Here is a 13043-nt window from a genome sequence, read left to right as displayed (position 1 = left end):
CCCCTCTCTTCCAATCCAATTCATGCATTTGTCAAGACGCCTCTTAAAAGTCGCTATCGTATCTGCTTCCACTACCTCCCCCAACAGCGAGTTCCAGGCTCCCACCACCCTCTGTGTAAAAAACCTACCTCATACATCTCCTTCAAACCTTGCCCCTCGCACCTTAAACCTATGCCCCCTAGTTATTGACTCATCCATCCTGGAAAAAAGCTTCTGACTATTCACTCTGTCTATGCCCCTCATAGTCTTGTCGTCTTCTATCAGCTCGTCCCACAACCTCGGCCGTTCCAGTGGGAACAAACTGAGTTTAATCAACCTCTCCTCGTAGCTAATGCCCTCCATACCCGGCAACATCCTGGTAAATCTTTTCTGTGCCCTCTCCAAAGCCTCCACATCCTTATGGAGGTGTGGTGATCAGAATTGAACACCATATTCCAAGTTCAGCCTACCTAAGGTTCTGTAAAGCTGCAACACGGCTTGCCAATTTTTAAACTCAATTCCACGGCCAATGAAGGCAAGCATGCCGTATGCCTTCTTGACTACCTTCTGCACCTGCGTTGCCACTTTCAGTGACCTAACCACCTGAACACCCAGATCTCTCAGCCTGTCAACACTCTTAAGGATTCTGCCATTTACTGTATATTTCCCATCTGTATTCGTTCTTCCAAACTGCATTACCTCACATTTGTCCAGATTAAACTCCATCTGCCATCTCTCCGCCCAAGTCTCCAACCAATCTATATCCTGCTGTATCCTCTGACGGTCCGGTCCTCATCGCTGTCCACAATTCCACCAACCTTTGTGTCGTCTGCAAACTTACTAATCAGACCAGTTACATTTTCCTCCAAATCATTTATATATATTCCAAATATATGTATGGCCTTTGTATTTTTCATTTACGGAATGATATGTCTGGACTGTAAGCAGAACAATACGTTTCACTGTACCTCGGCACACGTGACAATAAACAAATCCAATCCAATCCAATCCAGTCCAAGATTGGTTTTGCAAAGGACTATAATAGTGGGGTGATCCATAATGGAGTCAACAGGAAATGAATGGCCTCATGTTGTTCAGTGTTTTTATTTCTCTGTTTATCAATGGTCATTTTTTTCAAACACATTTTCTATCTGAGAATGATGACCTAACTTGAAGTATTTTTAGATATATTTCATCTCAATCAACAGTACATTTCGAATGTGAGGGAAGATAATAGAAATATTCCCACACTGCTGAACTCAAATGGAAAGGTCAGGGTGCAGAGCATTAGAAAATGATCCCATGCTTCAATCTAAGATATTATGTCAATGCTGCTGATGTATTATTGGAATCCTTTACTGATGTAATCTATGCTGTACGATCTTTCCACTGAAACATTCAGGACAATTTGAAGCTTGCAGATTGGTTCGCATACATCGGGGCTGGTTTAGCACAGTGGGCTAAACAGCTGGCTTCTAATGCAGAACAAGGCAGCAGTGCGGGTTCAATTCCCGTACCGGCCTCCCCGAACAGGTGCCGGAATGTGGTGACTAGGGGATTTTCACAGTAACTTCATCGAGTTGTGACAATAAGCGATTATTATTATTATTGTACTGTCAACATCTTTTTCCAGATGCGAATGCTCCAGTCCTTATCCAGTCTCTGAGTCTGGAACGTGTCACAGAGGGTCAGACTGCACGGTTACAGTGCACCATGCGGAACGCCGCAGTGACACACACCGATGTTCACTGGAACCGGGAGAGGCCAGGGAAAGATATGGAGAGGGTTTTAACACATGATATAAAGAACAACACACGACGGAGTCTAGGTTTCACTGAGCGTTTCCATCCTTCCCGAGACACGTCCAATAAAACCTTCATCCTGACAATCAGCAACGTGCAGCCCAGTGACACTGCCGTCTATTACTGCTCCGTGTGGGGAGATATCAGTGGGAATGGATCACAGCTGAGTGTAACCAGTAAGTGCAGTTTTCATGATTCTAATTGATCCCCATTGGTGTGTGTGGTGGACAGGCTGGGATTCGGGAAGCAGGTTTGTGTTTTTATATTTTGTATTGATGACTTAAAACATCTCAAACAAATTGAACCATCTACTTTTCACCAGCTTTTCAGGGCTTCAGACTGACGCTGAAACCAATATTTGTCAATGTTGCCCCCTCCTCATTGGACAGACAATTCTGACAGGGAGACAGATTTCCCGACTTCCTCCATTCATTCCCGCCACACCCCGTCACTTCGCATTTGAATTCCCTCTCGCACTCTGCCCTCTGCCCTCTGCCCTCAGCCTCACACACTGTTTCAATGTAAACGTGAGGAAAAGCATCTCATCGTGTGCTTCAGAATGTTCCAGCGTTCCAAACTCATGCTGAGCTCAGTGATTTCAGATCAACTTCACTGCTCCCATTTCCTCCGACAGTCAGTGCTGGGAATGGGTCTGTTGTCCATTCACCTCCCCTGTCCCCCAGACTGTCCCAAACATTCCCAATTGTTCTCTGCCCCACCCCCACCAAGCACCCTCCCCCCTCCCCTCCACTCCCCATCCTCCCTCTGCACTTGTTTAAAACCTGTCATTGAACCTTCTATAAAACCTGTGATATTTTCGGGAACCCTCTACCCTCTCACCAACTGTACCCCCGCATCTAACCCCTGCCCACCCTGCCCACCGCCTCTCAGTCTGACCACAACAAAACCCTCCAATGGACAATTGTACCCCCGCATGTAACCCCTGCCCACCCTGCCCTCCGCCTCTCAGTCTGCCCACAACAAAACCCTCCAATGGAGGATTGGCTGTGACTGTGTGGTAAACCACTGTTCTGATATTAGAGGTTGTACGGTAGAACCTGCACTACAGGTTCACCTGGGCCCCTGCATGCTAGCTCCGCCCAGGAGGCGGGGTATAAATATGCGTGGCCTCCAGCTCACAGCCATTTCGCCAGCTGCTGTGGGAGGCCTCACATCTGATACTAATAAAGCCTCAGTTTGGATTCAACTTCGTCTCCAGTCAAATTGGTCGTGCTTCAATTTATTAGTATCAGATTCAGAAGATGGACCTCCGGATTAAACCAGATCGCCTGCAGCTGGATCCACACTCAAGCGACGCCAGAAAGGACTTCCAGCACTGGCGAGCTTGTTTTGAAGCGTATATCAACGCGGCGTCGACCCCTGTTCCAGAGGCTCAGAAGATCCAAATCTTGTACTCCAGACTCAGCTCCAAAGTCTTCCCGCTGATCCAGGATGTGCCCAATTACGCTGACGTTATGATTCGACTCAAAGAGAGTTGTGAGCAGAAGACGAACACGCTCTTCGCCAGACACGTGCTCGCAACGCGTACTCAACTACCTGGTGAGTCAATCGAGGACTTCTGGAGGGCCCTGATCCCACTAGTTCGGGACTGTGACTGCCAGGACGTTACAGCTAAGGAGCACTCAGATCTCCTTATGCGGGACGCTTGTGTAACTGGGATTGATTCTGATGTTATCAGACAGCGGCTCCTAGAAGGGACAGCAACCTCGCAGATACTAAAACACTAGCGCTTTCCATGACGGTCGCCCTGCGCAATGTCCAGTCCTACGCCCCCAACCGCGCGGCCCACTCCTCCTACGCTTCATGGGCCCCACAGGCATCGGCCCCAGCGGGGGTGCTACCCACCCAATATGCCTGCACTACGTGCCAGCCAGTGATCTCCGGGGGGCCCCGGTGCTATTTTTGCGGCTAGCAAAAACACCCCCGCCAACGCTGCCCGGCCCGCGCTGCCCTTTGTAAGTCCTGTGGGAAGAAGGGCCACTTCGCTGCGGTGTGCCAGGCCCGCTCAGCGGCCACGGTCGCCCCCACCCCCTCCCCCGGTCACGGACAATGGGCGCCGCCATCTTCCTCTCCTCCCCAGGCCCTGTGCGACCAATGGGCGCCGCCATCTTCTCCCCCACACAACACGTGCATTTCATGGGTGCCGCCATCTTGCTCCACCCCCGCAACGTGCGTCCTATGGGCGCCGCCATTTTGTAATCCCCAGGATCTCTGGGTGCCGCCATCTTGTCCACCCCGCAGCACATGGAGACCAACGGCATTTCAGGAACTCAACTCAACGGCCGCCTCACTACCCGACGATCAACCACGGCTCGCCTCCATGGCAATCGACCAGTCCCGATCACATAATCTGACCAACGCATCCACCAGCGTGAAAGTCAACGGCCATGTGTCCTCCTGCCTACTGGACTCCGGGAGCACCGAGAGCTTTGTACATCCATATACGATAAGGCGCTGCTCCCTTAAGGTACACCCTACCAATCAAAATATCTCCCTAGCGTCCGGATCCCATCGCGTAGCGATCCGGGTGTACTGCACGGTCACGCTCACAGTCCAAGGCGTAGAGTTCCACGGTTTTCACCTCTACGTCCTCCCTAACCTCTGCGCTGCACTTATCCTTGGCCTGGATTTCCAGTGCAACCTCCAGAGCCTGACCCTTAAATTCGACGGACCCTTACCACCCCTCACTGTGTGCGGCCTCGCGACCCTAAAGGTCAATCCTCCTTCCCTCTTTGCCAATCTCACTCCAGATTACAAACCCGTGGCCACCAGGAGTAGACGGTACAGCACTCGGGATAAGGCCTTTATCAGGTCCGAGGTCCAGCGGTTGCTTCAGGAGGGAGTCATCGAGGCCAGCAAAAGCCCCTGGAGAGTTCAAGTGGCAGTGGTTAAGTCTGGGGAGAAAATCCGAATGGTCGTGGACTACAGACAGACCATCAACAGGGACACGCAGCTCGATGCGTACCCCCTCCCATGCATATCTGACATGGTTAACCAGATTGCACAGTACCAGGTCTTCTCAACGGTGGACCTGAAATCCGCCGACCACCAGCTCCCCATCTGTAAATCGGACCGGCCATACACCGCCTTCGAGGCAGACGGCCGGCTATATCACTTCCTTAGGGTCCCCTTCGGCGTCACCAATGGGGTTTCGGTCTTCCAAAGGGAGATGGACCGAATGGTCGACCGGTACGGTTGCGGGCCACATTTCCATACCTAGACAATGTGACCATCTGCGGCCATGATCAGCAGGACCACGACGCCAACCTCGCTAAATTTCTCCACACCGCCACTCTCCTCAACCTCACGTATAACAAGGAGAAGTGTGAGTTCCGTACAAACCGCTTAGCCATCCTCGACTACGTGGTCCAGAACGGAGTTCTGGGGTCCGATCCCGACCACATGCACCCCCTCATGGAGCTTACCCTCCCCCACTGTCCCAAGGTCCTCAAACGCTGCCTGGGGTTCCTCTAGTATTACGCGCAGTGGGTCCCAAACTATGCGGACAAGGCCCGCCCACTCATACAGTCCACCCACTTTCCCCTGACGGCCGAGGCCCAACAGGCTTTCGCCCGGATCAGAGCTGATATTGCCAAAGCTGGAATGCACGCTGTAGACGAAACACTTCCTTTCCAAGTAGAAAGCGATGCATCGGATATCGCCCTTGCCGCTACCCTCAACCAGGCAGGCAGGCCCGTGGCATTCTTTTCCCGTACCCTCCATGCCTCTGAAATTCGGCACTCACCCGACGAAAAAGAGGCTCAGGCTATCGTTGAGGCTGTGCGACATTGGAGGCATTACCTGGCCGTCAGGAGATTCACTCTCCTCACTGACCAACAGTCGGTAGCCTTCATGTTCAACAATACACAGTGGGGTAAGATCAAAAATGATAAAATCTTGCGGTGGAGAATCAAGCTCTCCACCTATAATTACGAGAGTTTGCATCGCCCCGGCAAACTCAACGAGCCCCCAGACGCCCTACCCCGAGGTACATGTGCCAGCGCACAAGTAGACCGACTCCGGACCCTGCACGACAGCCTTTGTCACCCAGGGGTCACTCGGTTGTACCATTTCATTAAGGCACAAAATTTTCCCTACTCCGTCGAGGAAGTAAGGACGATCACCAAGGACTGCCAGGTCTGTGCGGAGTGCAAGTCGCACTTCTACCGGCCGGACCGCGCGCACCTGGTGAAGGCCTCCCGCCCATTTGAACGCCTCAGCGTGGATTTCAAAGGCCCCCTCCCCTCCTCCGGTCGACACACGTATTTCCTCAGTGTGATCGATGAATACTCCCGGTTTCCCTTCGCCATCCGAGGCCCCGACATGACGTCTGCCACCGTCACTAAAGCCCTTAATTCTATTTTCACTCTGTTCGGCTTCCCCGCCTACATCCACAGTGACAGGGGATCCTCATTCATGAGCGATGAGTTGCGTCAGTTCCTGCTCAGCAGGGGTATCGCCTCCAGCAGAATGACGAGCTACAACCCCCGGGGAAACGGACAGGTAGAGAGGGAGAACGGGACGGTATGGAGGGCCGTCCAGCTGGCCCTGCGGTCCAGAAATCTCCCGGCCTCCCGCTGGCAAGAGGTCCTCCCTGATGCACTACATTCCATTCGCTCATTACTCTGCACTGCCACTAACAGTACACCCCATGCACGTCTTTTTGCCTTCCCCGGGAAGTCCACATCCGGGCTATCGCTCCCAACTTGGCCCGCAGCTCCGGGAACCGTAAACATGTGCGGCTCCACAAGGCGGATCCGTCGGTGGAAAGGGTGCACCTGCTCCACGCAAACCCGCAGTACGCCTACGTGGCGTTCCCCGACGGCCGCCAGGATACCGTCTCCCTCGGGAACCTGGCACCAGCAGGTTCCACCCCCTCACCACACCCGTCGCCCCCGGCACCACCTTCCCCTCCCCTGCCGCCCCCATTACCCCCCCAGGACCGTCCGTCCTCTCCCTGCCCACCCCGTGGATGAAGAGGATTTTGGCACACACCCGGAGTCAACTTCGACCACAACAGCACCAACATCGCCGTCACCACTTCGTCGATCTCAAAGGACCATCAAGGCACCGGACCGGCTGAACCTCTGACCGGCCCACCGGATGGCCAGAGACATTTGTTTTTGCTGCTCTGTAAATATTACAAATTGCTAATTGTACATAGTTATCCACCACCCCCGCAAGACTCAATTTTAACAGGGGGTGAATGTGGTAAACCACTGTGTTCTGATATTAGAGGTTGTAAGGTAGAACCTGCACTACAGGTTCACCTGCGGCCCCTGCATGCTAGCTCCGCCCAGGAGGTGGGTTATAAATATGCGTGGCCTCCAGCTCGCAGCCATTTCACCAGCTGCTGTGGGAGGCCTCACATCTGATACTAATAAAGCCTCAGTTTGGATTCAACTTCGTCTCCAGTCAAATTGATCGTGGCTCAGACTGTGAAGGTGGATGATAGGTTTGCAACAGTGTCTTGTTATCAATTGACAGAATCCCCCGATCACTGACAATGAAGAATATTTCACTGACACAGTGTGGGGGCCGTTGTACAACAGGCCCCTGACTCTGAACAGCCCCTCCCCCCCCACTGGCCCTGGCAGAGGTTAATAAACCCTCGACTCTGTCAGCCCTGCTACCCACACAGTCAACCCCTCACCGTTCGTAAACCACCTTTCTTAACGTGCACTTGATTTACCTTTATTCTGCGAAAGACAGGTTCTGCAAAATGAAGCTCATTAATCTCTAAATATATTCCAGCAGTACCATACAATATTCCCGTACCAGCCTCCCCGAACAGGCGCCGGAATGTCGCGACTAGGGGTTTTTCACAGGAACTTCATTGAAGCTTACTTGTGACAATAAGCGATTTTCATTTCATTTCATTTCTCTCTCCATGTCAATATACCACCTCCAACACCATGGACTCTTGTCTTACAACTTAACCTTTTGTGAGGTATCTTGTCAAATACATTCTGGAATTTCGAATATAAAACATCCACTGATTCCATTCTCTCCACTCTGATTGAGACTTCCTCAAAAAGCTCTAAGGAATGAGTCAGAGCCGATTCCCTTTCCTGAAGCCATGCTGGCTCTGCTCCATTAGATTATGATTTTACAAATGTGCTGCTATTACTTCCTCAATAATTGATTCCAACATTTCTCCAACAATCAACGTCAGGCTAATTGGCCGATAGTTCCTGCTTTGTACCTCCCTCCCTTTTTGAATCGAGGTGTCACATTGGCAGATTCCCAATCCTCTGATACTTCCCCAGAATGTAAACATTTTTGGAAAGTTACAACCAATGTCTCCACTATCTCTGTGGCTACTTCTTTTCGGATCCTAGGATGAAAGCCATTCGGGTGAGGGGATTTATCTGTTTTTAGCCCCATGAGTTTGTCTAATACTATTGTATCTCCGAAAGGTCAAACATTCCTGTAAATAAAGTTCCCAGTGTTGATCTCCTTGTGACCATGTCTCCGGAATGACTATGAGATCATATCCAGTTACCTCGATTTGCTCCGTCAGTTTGTCTACCTTATTCCCAATGCTTCGCTCATTAAGATACAAAGCCTTTAGACTTGCCTCTTTGACATTTTTGATCACCCTAACTTTTCTTTGTTCTGTGGCCCTATTTCCCCTGGCCCTTGATTACCCTGACTCCTGCTTTTCCATTTTACTGTTCTTTATTTTGTTACACCCTCGTTTCTCTTTCCCTTATCACCCTCCTTAGGTTCTCATGCCCCTGCGGCTGTGTATGATTCTGACCACTGATTTCTCTGCCTATCCCTTTTCTTATTCCTCTTTCTGTCTGTTGTTCTCGTTCTTGATTCCTCCTCCTCTGACTCCTTGCATAGGTTCCAATCCCGCTGCCATTTTAGTTTCAAACCTCCCCAACATCTGTCCCCAGGAAATCAGTCCCAGTCCTGCCCAGGTGTAACCCGTCCAGTTTGTACAGGTCCCACCTCCCCCAGAACCGGTCCCAATGCCCCAGGAATCTGAAACCCTCCCTCTCACCACAACCCTTCAGCTCCGTATTTATCCGATACATCCTGCTATTTCTACTCTGACCCGCCCGCGCTGGGAGTCGTTCTGAGATCACTACGTTTGAGGTCTGAGTTCTCATCTTCCTTCCTAACTCCCTGTATTCTGCTGTCAGGACCTCATCCCCTTTTTTTTACCGATGTCTGTAGTACCGATGTGACCACGACCACCGGCTGTTCACCCTCCCCCTCCAGAATGTCCTGTACCCGCTCCGAGACTTTGACCCAAGCACCAGGGAGGCAACATACCATCCTGCAGTCTCGTTTGCAGCCACAGAAACACCTGTCTATTCCCCTGACAAGTGAATCCCCGATAACTATTGCACTGGCACACTTGTTACTCCTCCCCTCTGCAGCAGAACTAACCGCGGTGCCACGAGTTTGGCTGCTGCTGCTTTCCCCTGAGAGGCCATTCCCCTCAACAGTATCCAAAACGGTATATCTGTTTTGCAGGGGCATGGCCACAGGAGATTCCTGCACTGCCTGCCTCACTCTCTTACTCTGCCAGGTGGTCGCCCATTCCCTTCCTACCTGCGGGCTCTGAGCCTGCGGTGTGACCACCTCTCTATACGTGCTATCTACGATGCTCTTCGACTCGCGGATGCTACAGAGGGTCCCCAGCCGCCGCTCCAGCTCAGAAACCCGGGCTTCCAGGAGCTCCAGCTGGAGACACGTCCCGCACACGTGCTGACCTCGGGCACTGGAACTGTTCCCAGCTTCCCACATGGAGCAAGAGGAGCAAAGCACGGCTTTGAGCTCTCGTGCCTTTAAATTAAACCTTTGGAAGATGCTTAATATCAGATAATATCAATTATTCTGGAGCCCTTCTTTCCTGGTCCTCGTTACTATGGAATGGAGCCCTTACAAACTATAGACCACAAAATAGTACTGGACAAGCTATAGGTGATAAAAGTAGTCAATACTTACCCGGCCCTCCCCTCTACTTACCAATCAGCTCTCTCCCTTGTAGCCTTTACTGCTGCAGTGGGGTAAGTCCACTCTCTGAAGAGTGAAAAAGTTTGAAAGCAAAAGGGGACGTCTTGGCCCTGTGCACCGAGTTTCCACTCTGCACTGAATTCCCCAGAACCCCATTCACTCGGGCTGTGTCTGACTCAGGAGGGGTTCTCTACAGCTCAAGCAGAAAGCTCACTGACATGGCTGGCCCAGTTCAGATTGTGGTCAATGGTAACCCCCAGAATGGTGATAGTGGGGGGAGTGAGTGATGGTGATGCCAGGGATGGGCTGGTTACAAATATCCAGGAAAAGCCCAGTGGCTCCCGCAGCCGACCCGACTACAATTCCTGACATTGTTCCCAGCAGTGACGGGAAAAGACCCTTGGATGGGGATTGGTTGATCCCCGGGTGGACTGCCCCCCCCTCTCTGTCGCTCTCAATCGTGCAGCTAACCTCCTTTCTGAAGGACAGGAAGTCAATTCTTCTTCTTCATTTTACTCATGTTAAACTTCACAAAAACTCTTGATATTTTGCAGAACTTCCTGAAAAACAGTTGCCGCCTCTCACGGGTATTATAACCGGCACCCTGGCATTCGCCCTCTTGCTCGGCATATTGAGCATCACAATACTGTGTGTGAAAAAATGGGCCTGTTTTCAAAGCAGGTTAAAGCCAGAAAGGTAAATGGAATTGAATTTCCTGTCTGTTGTGATGATCATGTCACATTGAGGTTATGTGGAGGGATGCAATCAGCCAATGGGTCAGGGTGAGGAAGCTTTGATTGAAATCATTCTCCCTTCCTGCACAGGTACAGAGAGAAGCATAAAGAGTGGGCTGGAGTTTACGGAGGGGGGGAGGGAGGGGGCGGGGTGCTCCCCCCCCCACAGCCCTTTTGTAAGAGTTGGTGGAAGGGACGCACTGAGAAATCAGATGGACGCAGACAGACAGTTTCCACTGGCAGGGACACCAAAGACACGCGGCCCTGATCACAACGTAAACCCCAGCCTGAGATTGGGGAGACAGCTATCGCAACAGAACACCGCGACACGAGTGCTGATGAAGACATTGCAAAAGGGAATTGATAATTCAGGGAAGATAGAAAATGCACGAGGAAGAAAAATAGGACAATGTGGGAGGAAAATTAGTTGTCAGGAAAGGTTTATCTTCACCGGGTAGAAATGGTTCAATGGTGCCGGTCGCGCTATCATTCCTGTGTTCCTAACATGTCGCTCTTCGTCATCATGCTGTGACCTTATTGTGATTTATTAATTCTGCCAGTTTCCCCATCACAGAGTTGGTCAAAGTTCAGGCATTACTTTTGGCAGCCATGGGCCCACCTTGGACTCTCCGCAATTTCTCCTGGCCTGCCAGGGGGTTCCCAAATCCTCGGTGCGGGGGTCAGTGACCAGCAAACCACGCAGCTGAATGTCCACATTGCTACATTTCCAGCCAGTTCACCAAGCCGACACTCATGACGGTGAAGCCAGCCGAGGATGGTGGCTCCCGAGAGACACACACCAGCCTTGGAGTCCTGTTCCCTCAGCTCATTGTAACTGTCAGCAACAGAGACGGCACAAGATGCAGCAATTAATTTACAATCCTGGCCCCCATCCCGAAAATAAACTCTGAACATCACTGACTCCTGCACTAACTCAGCTGCCATAGATTGCTGCTCTCTTATCTGTGAATATCAAACTCTGCTTCATCTTTCAGGAAACTTGGTCACAATTGGTTGAATCCCTCATATTAGTCTCCAGTGAAAAGTATTGTTTCTGGCATGCTGTACAAACAATGCAGACCGTACATGGGGAAGGAAGGAGAGACTGCAGAATATAATGTTACAGTTATAGCAAGGTGTCGAGAAAAGATCAACTTAATACAAGGCAGGTCCATTCAAAAGTCTGATGGCAGTCGGGAAGAAGCTGTTCTTGAGTCGGTTGGTACGTGACCTCAAACTTTGGTATCTGTTTCCTGACGGAAGAAGGTGGAAGAGAGTATGTCCGGGGTGAGTGGGGTCCTTGATAATGCTGGCTGCCTTTCCGAGGCAGCGGGAATTATAGACAGAGTCAATGGATGGGAGGCTGGTCTGCGTGATGGACTGGGCGACATTCACAACCTTTTGTAGTTTCCTGCGGTCTTGGGCAGAGCAGGCTCCATACCAAGCTGTGATACAACCAGAAAGAATGCTTTCTATGGTGCATCTGTAGAAGTTGTTGTGGGTCGTAGTTAACATGCCAAATTTCCTTAGTCTTCTGAGAAAGTAGAGTCGTTGGTGGGCTTTCTTAACGAGAGTGTCGGCATGGGGGGATCAGGACAGGCTTTGGTGATCTGTACACCTTAAAACTTGAAGCTCTCGACCCTTTCTACTTCGTTCCCATTGATGTAGACAGGGGCATGTTCTCCAAGACGCTTCCTGAAGTCGATGACAATCTCCTTCATTTTGTTGACATTGAGGGAGAGATTATTGTCGTCGCACCAGTTCACCAGATTCTCTATCTCATTCTTATACACTGTCTCATCATTGTTTGAAATCCGACCCACTACGGTGGTGCCATCGGCAAATTACAACACAGATGGAGGCCATTCTGCCCGTTGTGACTATGCTAGCACTCTGCAGAGGAATTCAGTTGGTCGAATTCTACTTACTTATTCACTGAGGTCGGAAATTTAATTTCCTCAAGTGCTCATTCAATTTCCTTTTGAAATCAATCATCGTCTCTGCTTCCACCACCCTCGTGGGCAGCAAGTTCCAGCTCATTGCCCCCCATCTCCCCCCTCACCCCCCCCAGCTCCCCCCCCCACCCCGGCCATCTCCCCCTCCCCCCACCATCCGTACGTCTCTTCCCTAATATCTTAAATCTGTCTCCCAGTCCTGGTGCCGTCCGCCAATGGGGAAAGCTGTTCCTTGTCTTATCCAAACCTGTCAAAGTCACCTCAAAGAGCTGATATCAAACCAACCAACCAATGATAACGTGTAGAGTTTTATTGTGACGAGTAAGAGATATTCTTTGCAGTTACAAACACACGAACAAGGAACAGGAGTCGATGTTCTTTCCTCAATGCAGACCCGGTGTTAATTGTTTTATTGAGGTGGTCACTGATATTTCTGCTGTAATAAATCACTGACTTTTTTCTGTACAGTTTGCCGAGAGCCCCTGAAGGTGAACTGAACACAGTATACGCAAGTGTCTGTGGTAAGAAACCATTGAAGTATGTCACAAACTCACCATTCTAAATCATATTTATTGTTC

The 13043-nt window shown here is 50.7% G+C and overlaps 2 protein-coding genes across 2 annotated transcripts in view; one reads left to right on the top strand and one right to left on the bottom strand.

Annotated features, from left to right (window-relative positions):
* Window positions 1-13043, bottom strand: part of LOC140424943 (E3 ubiquitin/ISG15 ligase TRIM25-like) — an 872674-nt gene that overhangs the window by 605703 nt on the left and 253928 nt on the right. The window lies entirely within an intron of this gene.
* LOC140429275 (uncharacterized) overlaps window positions 1-13043 on the top strand; it is a 151498-nt gene that overhangs the window by 98654 nt on the left and 39801 nt on the right. Inside the window, exons 3-5 of the mRNA XM_072516070.1 lie at window positions 1613-1957; window positions 10331-10472; window positions 12934-13002. Coding sequence (XP_072372171.1) covers window positions 1613-1957; window positions 10331-10472; window positions 12934-13002 — 556 coding nt within the window. The remainder of the gene's footprint in view (window positions 1-1612; window positions 1958-10330; window positions 10473-12933; window positions 13003-13043) is intronic.

The sequence above is a fragment of the Scyliorhinus torazame genome, chromosome 1 (genome assembly GCF_047496885.1).
Source record: "Scyliorhinus torazame isolate Kashiwa2021f chromosome 1, sScyTor2.1, whole genome shotgun sequence".
NCBI lineage: Eukaryota > Metazoa > Chordata > Chondrichthyes > Carcharhiniformes > Scyliorhinidae > Scyliorhinus > Scyliorhinus torazame.
This window is presented reverse-complemented; position numbering and strand designations above follow the sequence as displayed.